Genomic DNA, 14,798 nt, shown 5'->3' on the forward strand with positions numbered 1-14,798 from the left:
TCTGATCAGATTCCATATCATCTATCAAAAAAGTCGAAATCATAAGATTGAAAATATCTTTTAATTATAGAGTTTTATTATCAAAAAGCGAGCTTTGGAAAACTTAAATGCTATGTTTTACAAAAAAAAAATATTTTCATTAAAATAAAGAAAAATGAATTACTAAAAAATTTTCTTGATTCCAACTCGTTTATGAAATGCCTTTCTAAGATACCAGTTTTGCAAGTAGAACCGCTGAAAGTATGTTGCATTGTGGAGCGAAATAATTCCGAGTATAAGCAGCAGCAGGAGCAGAGGAAGAAGGTGATGTTGATGATGATGATGATGAATTGTGATCTGAGAGTTTGAAATCAGATAAAGAGATTTGATGAAGTGTTTGAAGTGAAATAACAGACATAATCATCGATTTGTTGAAGCTGTCTCCGTCTTCCATGAGGAGACATAGCAACGTCAGTGCTTTTGCTACAATGTCAGACGATGGATGGCTAATTTTATTTTATTTTATTTGAAAGTGGATAGAAATTGGATAATTTAAAAATAAATAAAGAAGAGATGCGTTTGTAAAATCAAAGAAAGCAGAAGGAAGAAAGGAAGAAAGGAAGAAAGGAAGCAAAATAAAGATGAGTAAAAGCAAATACAGAACAGAGAACATAACAATTGATGAAAACATTAAAAGTTTTGTGATTTAAGGGATAATTAAAAATTATTATGATAACAAGTGCAAACCTTAAGCAGTTCGACGCAAAAACATGGGCGTTTGTTTGGAATAGACGGAAATGGTTTGCTGGGATGAAACAAATACAAAAGAACATTTAAATTGAAATATTAATGAATAGCAAAAGCAGATGATGATAAATTTTTTCAAAAAATTTGTTAAGAATTTTTTTTAAAAAAAAAAAAGAGATAGTCAACAAAGTGCAAAGCTTTCAAAAAAAAAGAAAAGAAAAGAAAAAAATATTATTGTCTTTGCTTTATTCTTGTCATTGAAATATACCTTTATTTCCTGCTACGCAACACAGGCAGCAAAGAGTATTTAATATAACTGATTCATTTCCTGCACAACTGCTTGCCTTAGCAGTTAAAGAAGAAGAAGATATAGAACTTGAAAGGAGTTGAGAATCATCCAAATGTTTGTCATCAGATTTCTCCTCGTTTTCTTCCTTTTTGTCTTCTTTCTTCTGTCCATTCTCAGTTCCTGGTTTTTCCTCTTTGCTTTTTTCCTCTTTCTCGCTCATTTCTTCCTCGCTCTGCTTTTTGCACAGCCCCATCCTTTCAACCACATCCATTATGTCTCTCACCAGTCTTCCATATTCTCCGCGCAGAGGAAGCGAACGAAGCAGCACGCAAAGACACCACGACGCGATCATTTGATTGTCACTTCGCTGCACTTCACTTAGAACCTTCTTAAGCACAGACATACCCCCAATTGATTCGACACGCGCCACATTTGAATTCTGTGTGTGATAAGATGAGAGCAACTGGTTGGATGAAGTGTGTGTTGTGGTTGATTCGGAAGAGGGCAAAGAGGAAGCAGACGCAGATGATGCTGTAGATGACGTTGCTGAAGCAGAATTTTGAATGGTTGCGTCTGATGCTTTTGTGATTTTTGCTTGACTTTTATCTTCTGCTCTTGTTACGTAACCATTTTCATTCAGCAAATCAAAAAGTGATTGAATTGCGAAATGAACGACTGTAGAATCGGTATGCTGCACTAATCTCATCAAATTCTCTATTGTACCGCTGTTGATAAGTTGTAATGCAATTTCTTGATCTCGAGATGACGTGAAATGTGAAAGTGGAAGAAGATGATCTGATTGAATTGTTTCATGTGAACCTGAAATGAAAATATTCAGCATTTCTGCTAAATCTGGGCAAAACACTTGACGAAGGTATTCCGGGTTGTCGGAAAGTGCTTCATCAAGTACAGAACAAACTAATTTTCGAATGTTTGTTGATGGATGATGTTTAATCAAGTTTGTGAGGTGTGTAAACATTTCTGTGTTCACAATATCAGGACGATCCGACATTTGTGCAGAAACAAGATTTTTTTTAAGTATCGTTAGAGCGGTTTCAACAGTCATAAGACTGGAATCACTAAAATGAACAAAAAAGATTGTAAACGAAAAAATTACAATTTTTTCTTTCAAACCCAGATTTTCTAACCCCCTTTAGAATTCCTCGTGTTATTTGTAACATTTCATCATCTGTTTTTGTGAAAGAAGCATCAAAAGAATTAGAAACCGATAAACTATCGTCCAGAGGTAAAGAAACATAATCCATTGGAGAAAGGCGAGCTTTAACCCTATCCAACGTACTTGAAACACGTTTTACTTGATCAGCAAGAGATGGAGGGATGCGGTTGTCATGTTTGAGCTTTTGTACAAAAGGTTCAACTTGCTCCAAGTCTTTCAAACTTTGAGCTGAAGTTATACGTAAAATAACTAAATTCAGCATATTTTCAAGCTGTATTAATGTATCCTCTGTGCTTGTTTTTGCAGTTGAATCGCTCATAGATGAGAAATCACAAAAACAAATTTGAATGATCTCCCCTTTTTCGATAATTATTTGTGAATAAAAATTATTGAATATTTTCAGAAGTTAGTGACGTGTAATGTTTGATAATTAAATGTGTGTTTTTTTAACTTAAAGCTCGTCTTTGTTTGGTGGAAGTGGAATTTGCTTTTGTTTTGGTGTTTCTGGAACCGTTGTAGTATTGATATTGACGCCAAGCTTTTGCTCGAGAGTTAAAATCTTTTCATGGTATATGTTCCAATCCTAAAATAAGAAACATGATTAAATAATTACATTTAATTGTTTTACAAATTTCGAGTTATTAATATTTGAAAAAAAAATAAAAAAAAATTCATACTGGAATTGCACGTTTGGCATATGCCAGTTTGTGTTCCTTTGTTCTGGGATTGTTGCACAGATCGATTGTCCGTGCCTTTTCTTGTGTCTCGTCCGAGCACCACGACCCGCACCAGAGCCAGTTTTGGTCGAGTGAATAGATGGGGATGACATCCTGGAGCATATTTGGCAGGTCTTGATCTAAGTTGGAGAGAGAATTCTTGTCAAGTGCATGCTCTTCATACGTCTCTCGCAAATAGTCGCCGGCGCCCATTGAACGGAACAGGCCGAGATCAACAGCAAACAAAGCGGAAATGTGATATGGCTTACCATTCAGCTTTGACTTCCAATAGCCAGTCTGTAATCATTCAGTTTGAAAGATGATAATGTTGCATGGTTTTGTTCAATTTAGACAAAAAGAAAGTAAGAAAAACAAAAGAGATAAGTGTAAAAGCAATGGTATAAATGGAAAAGTTTAAAATATAAATAAAAAAGGAAAAATCTAAACAAACTTCCCAAAATCTGTAAGATGCCATTTCTGGTCTGTTGCTGCAGAAAGGTGTGAATGCATATGGCGCCCCTTTCATATCCAGCTCCATCAGCTGCATCATATCAGTCCTGCACACATTGTCTGCGTCCACAAAGATGACCCGCTCCACATCCAGCGGAAACAGCACGTCTAGAAACAGGATCTTCATCGCCCACACCGTCCGCATCTTTGTCGTGGGACGTGTCAGCCAGCCAGGCCACACGTAGTCCACAAACTCGTAGTCAAACCCGAACTCTGCAGCCATCTTGGGAAGCGTGCGCCGAAACAGCGGAGAAGTCACTGAGCCGATGAACCAGAACTTCACCCGCTGCTTCGTGTGGTCGACAACAGACGTCATCATAATTTTGGCCAGGCGCTCGTAGAGATGTCCCGAGCAGATGGTGAAGATGTGGATGGCCGGCTTTGGCGTTGCTGGGACATGTTCAGAAGAAGATTGAGACATGGAAATTGATTGAGATGACTCCAAAGAAGAAGAAGAAGAATGTGATGGAGGAGGAGGAGAAGAAGAAGAAGATTTCCGATTTGATGAAAGTGCATCAGCTTTGGCAGGTGTAGTAGCATTTCCTTTTCGCATTTTCGCAAGCAAGTTCCTCAAAAAGCTTTTTGTCAGCTCGAGCCAACCTTCCACTTTCCGTTCAGAACTTGAAAGAGCACCACCGCCATTTACACTGTTTCCTCCGCTGATTGAGTCCTTCATCAGCTTGTACAAGTTGTGCTTCCTCTCCAGCGCATTCACCCGCACATCCAGCGACAGCCCGTCCCATCCTCTGATCATCACCTTCATCGACTGCCGGCTGCTGTGCAGATACTCTCCTCCTCCCTTTCCCACAGCTACACTTCGGCTTGTGTGTCTGATGTCTGGCTTAACACTCTGAATTGGCGTGGCAGAGACAGAGGCAGGCTCGGAGTCTGTGCGCATCTGCAGAGAAAGCGGAGTGACGCTGAGGAAGGCCATGTAATCAGACAGGGCTGGGGCAAGTGACAGCGTGTGCACACCAGCAGAAGGAGTGGAAAGTTGGAAATAGCCAAGCTGGCTCATGATGACTGTGGTGGAATTGAAGATTGCTTTGGTTTGAGCAGATGGCACAGGGACAATGGAAGATGTGTTTTGATTGTTGCTCATTTGACTGTTATTTTTTGTGTCTTTTTTGCTTTCATTTCTGCTCACAGAAAGAGACAAGATGTTCCTGTTGAGTTCTTCAGGTGTCTCAGTCACAAGAGAAAGAGGAAGGCCAGCAGCTGGTCTGTCGTAGATATCCAGTGCATGTCCGTGTATCACAAATCGGTCTATTGCATATACCGCTTTCACTACACGTGGCTCATCTGAGGATAAAAATAGAAATTTTAGAAAAGAATAAAAATTATTTATTTGGGAAAAAAAATATCAAAAGCATTTAACAGTTGGTAGTTTTAAGAAATAATGCAGAAATTTTTTTCATTGGTTTAAAAGCCGAATGAATATTGATAATTAAATTTATTAAAAATTCAAGTGAAAGAAAAAACAAACCGCTTGTTTCTGAATCGAACTTTATGTTGTCCAGATCGTCCTTTGCCTCCTTCTGCACCACCATCCACCCCATCGTTGCCTGATGATTGAGGGTGAACACAAAGTGCGGCGGCAGATCTTCAAACAGCACTTTCACGCTCCTCTGCAGCTTTCCTGTCTTCTCATCAAAAGTCAAGGGAGATGGTGCCACGTAGTGATAGAACGACGCCATAGGCATCGATGATATGGTCGTTGGGGGTGTCAGAACCAAAGTCGAGTTCTGCATCCAGCGGCCAAATTGATTGCGGAGAAGCACAAGCAAAGAAATCAGCGGACGCTGCGCCATGTTCATCGGATCGATTGCGGCAAACACATTCAACAGTGCTGGAACAGCTGCAGAAGATGAACCTGCTGCGAGATCTGATGCTTCTGTGTTCAAATTCTGCTGATCTGCTAAGATTTCCTGTGGAGACGAATCGTCTTCGACTGTGTTGTTCTCTTCTTCGTCTGATGAAGCGCTTGCTTCTTTTTCGTTTTCATCCAGTTTTGCTTCTTCTGTTGTTGAATTTCTTTGTTTAGCTTCTTTTGCATCCTCTTTCTTCTCCTCTTTCTTCTCCTCTTTTGATTCAGGCAAGTCCTCCTTTGGCATCATCGGGCACGAATAGCGGAGGTTCGAGAACACAATTGCTGTCTCTCTTTGGATTGCAGTTGCACGCGGCCTCAGATGGCAGTGCATTCCCTGCACATCACACAGCACTGAAACAAGAGAAGAGCCATCGTCATACACTCTCTTCAGCAAAAGATCGTCTGTCTCATTGTCATCACTTTCAACACTGTTGACTTCTTCTTTGGAATTGATCTTGTTGTTTTTATCTACTTTATCTGCTTCAGCTTTATTCTCTTCCTCTTCTTTCTTTGTCTTCTTTGAGCCTTCAACAACCTTATCAGCTCCGAGTTTCATCCTTTCGATCAGCTTCTTCTCCATCCATTTCTCGTTCAACAATCCTGTCAGCCTCACTGCCTCGTCGTCTACAAGCTCTTCTCCTTTTTCAACCAGATTGCGCCACAAAGGCAGCCAGCGGTTGAGCATCTCCCACGACTCAACGTGCTTCATCCCAGATTTGTCCAGAAGCGACCACAAAGCGGCATCGAAGTCAGGCGCAGAACGAGAGGAATAATGAGGATTTTCGTATAAGCCGAATTCCAATGGAATCGCACATTCATCTGTATAAGCGTTGGCATCTCTCACATGCAGCGGGTGTGTATCATGGAGTATTTTCGAGTAATACTCCACACACGAATATTGCTTCACCTTCGCTTCAGACCACAGAAGCGGGCGAACCAAACCGTTTGTAATCAGAAATGCAGCAGACAGCTTCTCACATGATTGCACTTTGGCTTTCATTATTATCACTTCATTCCCCAAAAACGGTTGAGTCAAATCCATTTCGCGTATTTTCTGGCGATGCAATTTGAGTGTGTTTGTAAGAGATGCCATTGTTTTCTTGTCGCCCGATGCAAGCAATTCAACTTTTGATAAGATCTTTCTGAGCCATTCGTGTTTAACTTGGCTCTCGTTATTATCAGCATCAACTGAATCCTCATCCTTTCTGTATTCTTTCACATTCACCAATGAATTCCACTCAGAAACAGAAACACCAGCCTCTTCAACACTCCATTTCTTCAAAGTGTCCAAAACAGTCTCCTTTGAAAAAGCTGAATGAACTTCGCCGGATGGACTGACTGAGGCGTCAAGCAGCGCCAAAACATACGACTGAGTCAGATTCATTGGCACTCTGTCGATTGTCTCAAGGAACAAAGACGGGAAAGAAAGCTGGTTGGCTTCGGTGGCGTAAAACAGGAACGCCAAACGAGACACACCTGCAGTCATTTCTGAGACTGTTTGTATGGCTGTTGCGATGTGGTGTGCATCTGTTGGATCAATCACAAGGAAATGTGTCAGAGGAGCAGAGCAGTTCAGCAGCCGGTTCTTTATGTTTGAAGTCCTCTTTTCTGATTGAGTGCTGGCTTCTTGCGACTGATCCAAAGAAGATGCTGATGATGACGACGACATGAGCAGTTGACGTGAAGGCGGATACACAAAAGTTGATTGGTGTATCAGCGATGCCAAATATGCGGATGACAGAAAGTGTGCAGCTGAGTTTGGATTTGAAGACGGCTGTGCAAACGGCGAAGACAAGTAGATATTTGGCAGTCTTCCAGTTTCCGAAGATGGCAAAGACTTCTCAGCGCCCCACTTCTCTTCCTCAGCAGTCGTCTCAAACAGCACATTTCGACGCAGCGGCACGTGGCTGGCGAGTGGCATTGGGTCGAATTGCCCCAGTGTAACGAAGTGATTGCCCTCTTTTCCTTTCGACCGGCGGAACAGGAACTCCCACTCTTCTGTTTCAAAGGCTGCACGCCTCACCCTCCGTGATGCATCAGACGCAGACGGATTGAGGAAGCCAGCGTCATCTTCATCATCTTCATCAGCTTCGATGTCGTGCAGCTCTTCCTGTAGCTTCTTGATTTGCAAAAGCTCCTTCCGTGTCAGTGTGTCACCCAGCTTTTTAAGCTCCTCTAGTCTTCTCAGCAGCTTTTCTCTCTTTTTCCTCTTCTCCTCATTCACTTTCTGCATCACTTTCTCTTTCTCTGTCATCACATCGTCCAATGCCACTGCCCCAAGCTGTCTGCTGCTGCGAAAGACAGCTTCAGGACTGGTTGCTTCCCAGATCTCCTCCACAACATCATTTCCCCGATTCTCCGGTCTGAAAATTGGAGGAAGGGCAAGTCCATCTTCTTCGTTGTCAACAGATTGCTTCTCTTGATTGCTCTCTGATGATTCTGAGTGTGAAGAAGAAGCTGCTTTGTCAAAAGCTCTGTTTATCTCCAGCAGCTTCCTCTTTTCAGCTGCAAGTGCATGAGGCGTGCGCAGGTTTATTGACCGCGACACAATGAGGAAGCGCAGCAAGTCGTACTCTTTCATCGCCAGCGTGCCAATTGAGGCAGAAATGTCTTCGGTTCCGCACAAAATCCCGTTCAGAAACATCGACGGAACAGGAACATGAGTCTCCTGCAGCGTCTGCTTCACTTTGCGCAGCTCTTTCTCCACATCTTCGAAGGAGCCGTTCACTGCCATTTCAAACTCGTCGCGTGTCATCATGTTTGTTCGTGTCTCGTTGCCGCGCAGGCCAACCGTCTTCGCACCGTTGATGCGATACCACCGCTTCACTGCAATAGCTTCCACATCCTTCACGAGCAGCCCTCTTTTCTCGATCTCATTTTTCGTGTTGGTCTGCTGCAGCGACTTGTACGAGCGATACCACGCCTGCTCCACAATCAGCGCTGCATCGACTGAGCCGAAGCACTTCGAATGGTAAGTCCACCATCTGGCCAGCCTTTCAGACTCAGAGGGTGAGTCGACCACTTCATTTTCAGTATCAACAATGTGTGTGTTTGAGCCAGTGCGAGTAGGGACAATAGGCACAATGGCGAATCGAATGGGAACGCCTCGTCTGATGAGGTTGAGGATAATGGAGACTGTCTTGACGCTTTCTGGCTTGTGGAGATCGACAAATGCGCTGACAACAATAAGATTCTTTTTGATCTGTGGAAACATTCCAGAGGGAAGACGGATGAGGAAGTTCGGGTCCTGGATCCACATAGCAAAGCGCTCATCGTGCTCGATGTTGTTGAGGTAATACAACTCCGAAGGCGGTCGGATGGCTGTGCGGATGCTGAGCAGCGAAAAGGCGTTGTGGGAGTGCATAAGAGGCGTGTTCATCATCCCTTGGATAGCTTGGTCGTTGAGAAGCATTGGAAACACCGCAGAGCTTGCGACGCTTTCTGCTGCAACACTGCCGAGTCCGATTTCATCCACAAGTGACGATGCATGTGCCAGTTCGGCAGATGCCTCGTCCACCAAGTTCCATGCAGAGAGCGATTGGCTCAGCTCTCTTGTGTCCAGTATACGCCCGTTGATCATCAGATATCCCTCCAGTGCTGAGTAGTGCTGTCGCTGCTGCTCCATCATCCGCACGAATGTTCTGTTGGGGCTGAGATGCACAATAGACGGGGCAGCAAGTGGCAAAGCTGATGTTATGCGCTGCAGAGTACCGAGCGGATCATCTGAAGAATAAATATGGTATGCTGCCTTCATTCCGAAATCCTTTGTCAGCGCCAATGGCAGATGCTTGGAAAGAGCAACGGCTACAAGTGCTGAACGAAGACGGCCCAGTGGGGATTCTGCAGGTACTGCAAATGGTTTGCCCTTTTGGTAAGTTTCATTGTCCATCCAGAAATCGATCGTACGCTCGTGTGTTTTGTTTGCAGAGCTGTTTCCTGTGCTGATGAAGTGCGATAAATTGGCAAGATTGGGGTGGTTGCGTGCAATGCGCTGGATGTCTATTCCAAGAATAGGTTGATTGTATAACGGATCTGTTGCAATAAGATACTGTTTTGAGAAACTTTTTCTTTTTGAATATGGATTGGAATCTTCATTTGGATATTCAGAAGAAACATTTGTGCTGTTGCTCGTGCGACTTGCTTTTGTTGAACGCGCTTGAGTGTCGCTGAATGTGTATTCTGAATCTCGAACAGCTAATTCTATTCCGTACCCTGGAACATCCATTGGCTCTTCTGATCCATCATTCGTTTCACCATTTGTAAAATTACAACGGCTATGCCGAAAGACAATTAAAAATGGAACTGCTCCATTGTTATCAATTGATATTTCTTTTTGTACTTTAATCAGTGAAGAAACCCATTTATAAACAAGTGGATCATCAAAATTTCCATAAACGTGAACTATTGTCAAAAATTCTGGTTTCACATACGGATTTAATGGAATGACATGATCGTTGTCTGTTACAAGAGGAAAATTGTTGAAAGTTTCTTGAAATTCTGAATTTTTCCTTTTTAATTTTTCCTTGTTTTCATAAATACGAGAATGCAGAGATGTTTCCAATGCATTCAGATCGAAAAATATTTCTTCCTCTTTTCCGAGTAATGCATAATCTGCTGAATACTTATTGTCCAACGAGTCATTCATTTTTAAATTGCTAGTATCATCATTTGTTTTTGAATGAATTGAAAGCGTCGCAAATGCATGAAATGTTGATGGAAATGAATTATTTCTTGATTTGGAAAGATGGCTTTGCAAGATTTGCTTTGAAAATTGATCAAGAGATTCCACAATAACTGTTTTTGAATGAAGAGATAATTTTGCTTGAAGAGAAGCGCATATAGCTTCTGAATGCGCTTCAGTTTTTAAAAAATCTATTGTAAAATCATAAATCTCTTTTTCATCTTTTGTAGAAAAATTGCTTTCATGAAATTTGAAAAAATATTTCCAAAACAAATTCTCGTCAAAGTCACTTATAATTTCGCTAAGTTCAGATGCAATTGATACTGAACTAAATGGAGCTTGAGTAGATACGACAATAGATCGATCTGATAAGGAAAAAGCATACAAGATTCCAGCAAAAAAAACAAAATAAAAAAGCATTATTTTATATAAATATTATGTTATCTTTGATCATAATTCTTAAAAATGAATTCTCTATTAAACAAGTCTTGTAAAAATAAAATGTTTCAATATAAACTTACTAACATGTTATATGACTTCAATTATTTATTCCTTCTTTTCTTCTTCTTTTCCTTTTTCTTCAATCTCTTGCTTCACTTCTTTATCTTTCGTTTGTGTTTTGTTAGAAGGCGATGGAAACAGAGAAAGCCAACCATTTTTCACTGAAAGAAGGCACATTCTTGAAATTAACCCACTAAGTTGGACCATATCATCAGCCCCATCAAGAAGGACCAATTGAGCTTGACCAATTTCTCGCAATAGTAAAAACTTCATTTCTTCTTCTGGAAATGGTAAGCGTGGAATAAGATAAAAAAGAGTTCCAACAATGTCCATCCCGGAAAAGCCCTAAATGATATTCAATATTATGCACATTTTTTGTCCAAACGTTTTAGAGGGAAAAAATGAGTAATATTTTCATAAAATGAAATTAAAAGCAAAAAGTGAAAACATCTAGTTTTTATTTCTTTTTAACTTCACTCATAAACATACCTTTCCCTTCAAATAATCAACAATTTCAAGTGCATTATTTAGTTGCGCAGTAAGACAGTACTCAACTAACCGCCTAACAATTTCTGGATGTGGTTGATCACAGACTTTAAAGACAGATTCTGTGTCCACACGTCCAAATCCATAGAAAGTAGACTGTAGATTATTTATTGCTTGACGCATGTCACCTTGAGCAGTGAAAATCAAAGCACCCATTCCAGCTTCGTCGTATGGAATCTAATGTGTACAAGGAGAATGTAATAATATACAAATTATTACATTAATTTTTAAATGAAAAAACAAATGTAAATTACTTAAATTCAGACCTTCTCTGCTTCTGCAATTTGAACTAATTTTCTAAGAATATCTTTATCTGAAAGTCGCGTAAATCTCAAAATTGCACAACGACTATTCATTATTTTTTTGTTTGCACATATTTTCAAATAAGAAAATAAGAAATATGCTAAAAACCTTTGGATTGGTTCAATAACTTGGGCTGAATTGTTGCAAGCAAGAGCAAATCGAGTTGTATCTGAGTACAACTCCATAATTCTCCTGAGTGCTTGTTGAGCACCATCTGTCATGCTGTCTACTTCATCAAGAATGATAATTTTTTGACTTCCTGGAGGGAGTGTTACTTTTTTTTGTGCAAAAGTTTTTATTTTATTCCTCACAACGTCAATTCCACGTTCATCAGATGCATTTAATTCGTAAACTGCTTCTTTGTATTGTGGACCTAAAAGAGCCCGAGCTATGCAAAGAACGCAACTCGTTTTTCCAATTCCGGGTGGCCCAGATAAAATAATATTTGGAATTGAACCTTCTTTAATTGTGATTCGTAATCTGTCAACAGCAGCTTGATTTCCAACAACATCTTCAAGAGTTTTTGGTCTGTACTTTTCAAGCCAAACTTCTTGAGCCATGATTAAAAAATATCAAAAAATTATGAGATCTGATCCCTTGAATTTATTTTCAAAATATGATTTTTTTTTATCAAAAAAATATTTTGTTGTTTAAACTCAATTCATATTAGCATAAAGATCAACGATTTATTATTTTTCAAATATGAAAAGCATTTTGATTCAAACTCCATTTTTATAATAAGTTAACGCAAAAACACAAAATCAAGAAAAATCCTTTAAAAAAATGAAGTGGAAGGAAGGGAAAGAGAAAGAGAAAGAGAAAGGGAGAGAAAGAGAAAGAGACGGATGTGACAGCCAAGCCGCAGCAAGCTCAATCACAGCAGCCACAAGAAAGAAAGGCCCGAGTGCAGCAGTCTCCAGGCAGACCTCAGCACAGCGAGATTAGCTGTCTCTACGAGTCGCTCGAAAGAGGCATCACAAGAAACAGCGCAAGGATGTTGCGCCTCACAACAAGCTCGCCCTTCTGCCTGTCGGAGAACGACCCCGACGTGAGCATCGTCTCCAGCCGCGCCTTCTCCGCCTCCACATACCCCAGCCCTTCCTTCGCTGCACGCTCAATGTACCGCTTGTACTGCCCTGCCACATACCGCGACTTCACATGCGCATCCACCGCTGCCTCCGCCTGCCGCACCGCCTCACCCACACTCGGCGGCGCCTTCTTCATCCCCAGCTTCTTCCCCTTCCTCTTTCCCCCTTTCTCTTCTCTTTCTTCTTCCCCATACTTCTTCTTCAGATTCTTCTTTCGCGGCACAATCGGGTCTTTCTTCTCCTCTCCTTTGCTCGCCTCTTCCATCTCCTCTTTCTCTTTTTCCGTTTCTCTTTCTCTTTCTTTTTCTCTTTCCAGCTCCTTTTCCTTCTCCTCCTCTTCCTCCTCCATCTTCTCAATCTCCTCTTCTGTCATCGGCAGCGGCGTTTTTGTCAGTGCATGCGACAGCACCACCAGCGGCTCTGCCATCTCACTCACAACCCCAGCGCTGCTCCCCACCCCTCCTCCAACAGCCCTCCATGTCCCGCTCTGCTCGTTCACAAACTGCAGCAGCGGCACCGCCTCCTTCTCTCCTCTGTACGTGATGATTCTCATTCCCTCCTTTGTGATTGCTGTGTAATAGTCATCATCCTCCTCCTCCTCTTCTTCTTCTTCTTGTTTCTCTTCTTTCTCCTTCTTCTCCCCTTCACTTGTGTTTGTGTTTGTGTTTGTGGTTGCGCTTGCATCTGCCTCCTTCTTTGCCTTCTCAGCTGTGGGTGTGCCGACTGCATGCTCCCGCACAGCCGGGAAGAACTTGATCGTGGGGAATCCAGGAATGCCGTACGGCTCCACAAAATCGCGGTATGCGCTCGCATCGATCGACGCTATCGTCACGTTGTCGCCCGGCTTGAACGAAAGCCCCACAATCTCCAGCTGCGGCTTCAGCTTCTTGCAGTGTGCGCACCAAGGCGCCGTGAACGCCACAAGCACATTCTCCGTCCGGTTCATCACCACCGCCTCGAAGTTCCCCGGCGTCAGCGTCTTCACAAACGAGAACTTCGGCCGGCGCACAATCCCTATCTTCGGCAGCAGAAAGTCCTTCAGCCCTTCCACCGACCGTTCTCCCTGGAACTCCTCCCACTCCGCCCCGCCCCCCGGGTAGTACCTCAGCGTCGGGTACCCCTCGATCGACTGGAAGTCGCACGTCTTCCCCTGCCGCGAGCAGTCCACCTCCGCAATCGTCATGTTGTCCTTGTACTTCTCAAAAAACACCCCCAGATCCTCGTACACCGGCGCCAGCTTCACGCAGTGGTGGCAGCTCGGCGAGAAGCTAAAAAACCCACAGCATCCACGGATGCGAACATTAAAACGCGCAAGCACGGGCAAATGGCACAGAGAAAAAGAAAACCAAAAAGAATGAATGAAACACAAACGAAAACAAAAATGTCAAAAATGCAACAAGTCACGCTCTCTCAGCACGCAAAGAAAAAATGAAAACATGAAAGCAGCTCCCACCCTGCCCCTCATCACAAAATACAAAATCAAAAAACTGCAAAATACAATTTCACAAATATATGGCCTTTTTCCGCTGCATCCGGAAATGTCTCGTCTGTCAGCTTCACCACGCTGCTTTTCCCCTCAATCTGCATCCATGTCAAAGCAACTACTGCCCACAACATCTGGTGTATTCACAAACAATCAATAAAAATTTTTGCTGTGAGCGATCTGGCCCTTCACTTTTTGCTCTCCAAAACAAATTACAAAAAAGGAAGAAAGCGAGCTTGTTTTTGCCAATACCGAGAAAGCATTGAACGTTTAAAGAAGAATAAATCTTTTTCTAACGCAAAGCTTATCAACAATTGTGCTTGGGGAGGCGGGCAAAGCCTGGCTGGACCACTATTTTTTTGTCTTATTGTGTTCCCATAAGAAAGAAAGGCTCTTGCTTGGCTTGAACAGCATGTCATTCACGTCAGATACGTTCGAATTGCGTGTGCGGTGCCGGGGTGGGGAGATGCTGCAGATTGCAGCAACACCGTCCACATCGATTCGAGCTGTGAAGGAGCAGATAGCCGCGCAAAAGGGGATATGCGTGGAGGGCCAGCAGCTGGAGTCGGGCGGGATTCGTCTGGAGGACGAGTTCAGCCTTGCAGACTACAACATCGCCAACAGGTCTGCTGTGCTCATGTATGGAAAGGTACACTGACAAAAAACGCAAAATTGCCTCTTTTTTTTTCAAAAAAACTTTCGTTTTGTTTTGTGTTGTTGATATGTGTGTGTGTTGTTTTCCCTTTGTTTTTTCGTGATTCCATTTGTGTTGTTTCCGCTCTGCTGGGTGGGAGTGAGAGTTTTTGAGTGGACTGTTTGGGCTGTTGCTTGAAATAATTGGCTCTTTTGCTGTTTTGGCTGCAAATAAGCCATTGCCTTCCTCATAATGCTAATCATTTTTTTTTTTC

General features: G+C 42.3%; 5 protein-coding genes across 5 annotated transcripts; 1 reads left to right on the plus strand and 4 right to left on the minus strand.

Moving 5' to 3' along the window:
- Positions 1-58: 58 nt before the first annotated feature.
- Positions 59-2,541, minus strand: MONOS_5762 (uncharacterized protein). Its single transcript, XM_067875940.1, has 4 exons — positions 2,150-2,541; positions 995-2,094; positions 727-784; positions 59-485 (listed from the first exon to the last, which is right to left on the minus strand). Exons 1-4 carry the CDS (start codon positions 2,509-2,511, stop codon positions 206-208), a joined length of 1,800 nt encoding a protein of 599 aa, XP_067724666.1. The 5' UTR covers positions 2,512-2,541; the 3' UTR covers positions 59-205.
- A 9-nt stretch (positions 2,542-2,550) lies between these two features.
- MONOS_5761 (putative UDP-glucose:glycoprotein glucosyltransferase) lies at positions 2,551-10,240 on the minus strand. Its single transcript, XM_067875939.1, has 4 exons — positions 4,905-10,240; positions 3,360-4,720; positions 2,870-3,205; positions 2,551-2,775 (listed from the first exon to the last, which is right to left on the minus strand). The coding sequence occupies exons 1-4, from the start codon at positions 9,931-9,933 to the stop codon at positions 2,644-2,646; spliced, it is 6,858 nt and encodes a 2,285-aa protein (XP_067724667.1). The 5' UTR covers positions 9,934-10,240; the 3' UTR covers positions 2,551-2,643.
- A 146-nt stretch (positions 10,241-10,386) lies between these two features.
- Positions 10,387-11,903, minus strand: MONOS_5760 (Replication factor C subunit 2, RFC2). Its single transcript, XM_067875938.1, has 4 exons — positions 11,428-11,903; positions 11,283-11,364; positions 10,960-11,193; positions 10,387-10,815 (listed from the first exon to the last, which is right to left on the minus strand). The coding sequence occupies exons 1-4, from the start codon at positions 11,877-11,879 to the stop codon at positions 10,516-10,518; spliced, it is 1,068 nt and encodes a 355-aa protein (XP_067724668.1). The 5' UTR covers positions 11,880-11,903; the 3' UTR covers positions 10,387-10,515.
- A 128-nt stretch (positions 11,904-12,031) lies between these two features.
- On the minus strand, positions 12,032-14,056 carry MONOS_5759 (Protein disulfide isomerase 5 B (PDI5B)). The gene is made up of 2 exons (XM_067875936.1): positions 13,906-14,056; positions 12,032-13,675 (listed from the first exon to the last, which is right to left on the minus strand). Exons 1-2 carry the CDS (start codon positions 14,022-14,024, stop codon positions 12,271-12,273), a joined length of 1,524 nt encoding a protein of 507 aa, XP_067724669.1. The 5' UTR covers positions 14,025-14,056; the 3' UTR covers positions 12,032-12,270.
- A 246-nt stretch (positions 14,057-14,302) lies between these two features.
- MONOS_5758 (putative Ubiquitin family) lies at positions 14,303-14,548 on the plus strand (the record flags this gene model as incomplete). Its single annotated transcript, XM_067875935.1, has 1 exon — positions 14,303-14,548. One exon carries the CDS (start codon positions 14,303-14,305, stop codon positions 14,546-14,548), a length of 246 nt encoding a protein of 81 aa, XP_067724670.1.
- Between the last annotated feature and the right edge of the window lie 250 nt (positions 14,549-14,798).

This window comes from Monocercomonoides exilis (assembly GCF_001643675.1).
Source record: "Monocercomonoides exilis strain PA203 chromosome Unknown scaffold32-1190040, whole genome shotgun sequence".
Lineage (NCBI taxonomy): Eukaryota > Preaxostyla > Oxymonadida > Polymastigidae > Monocercomonoides > Monocercomonoides exilis.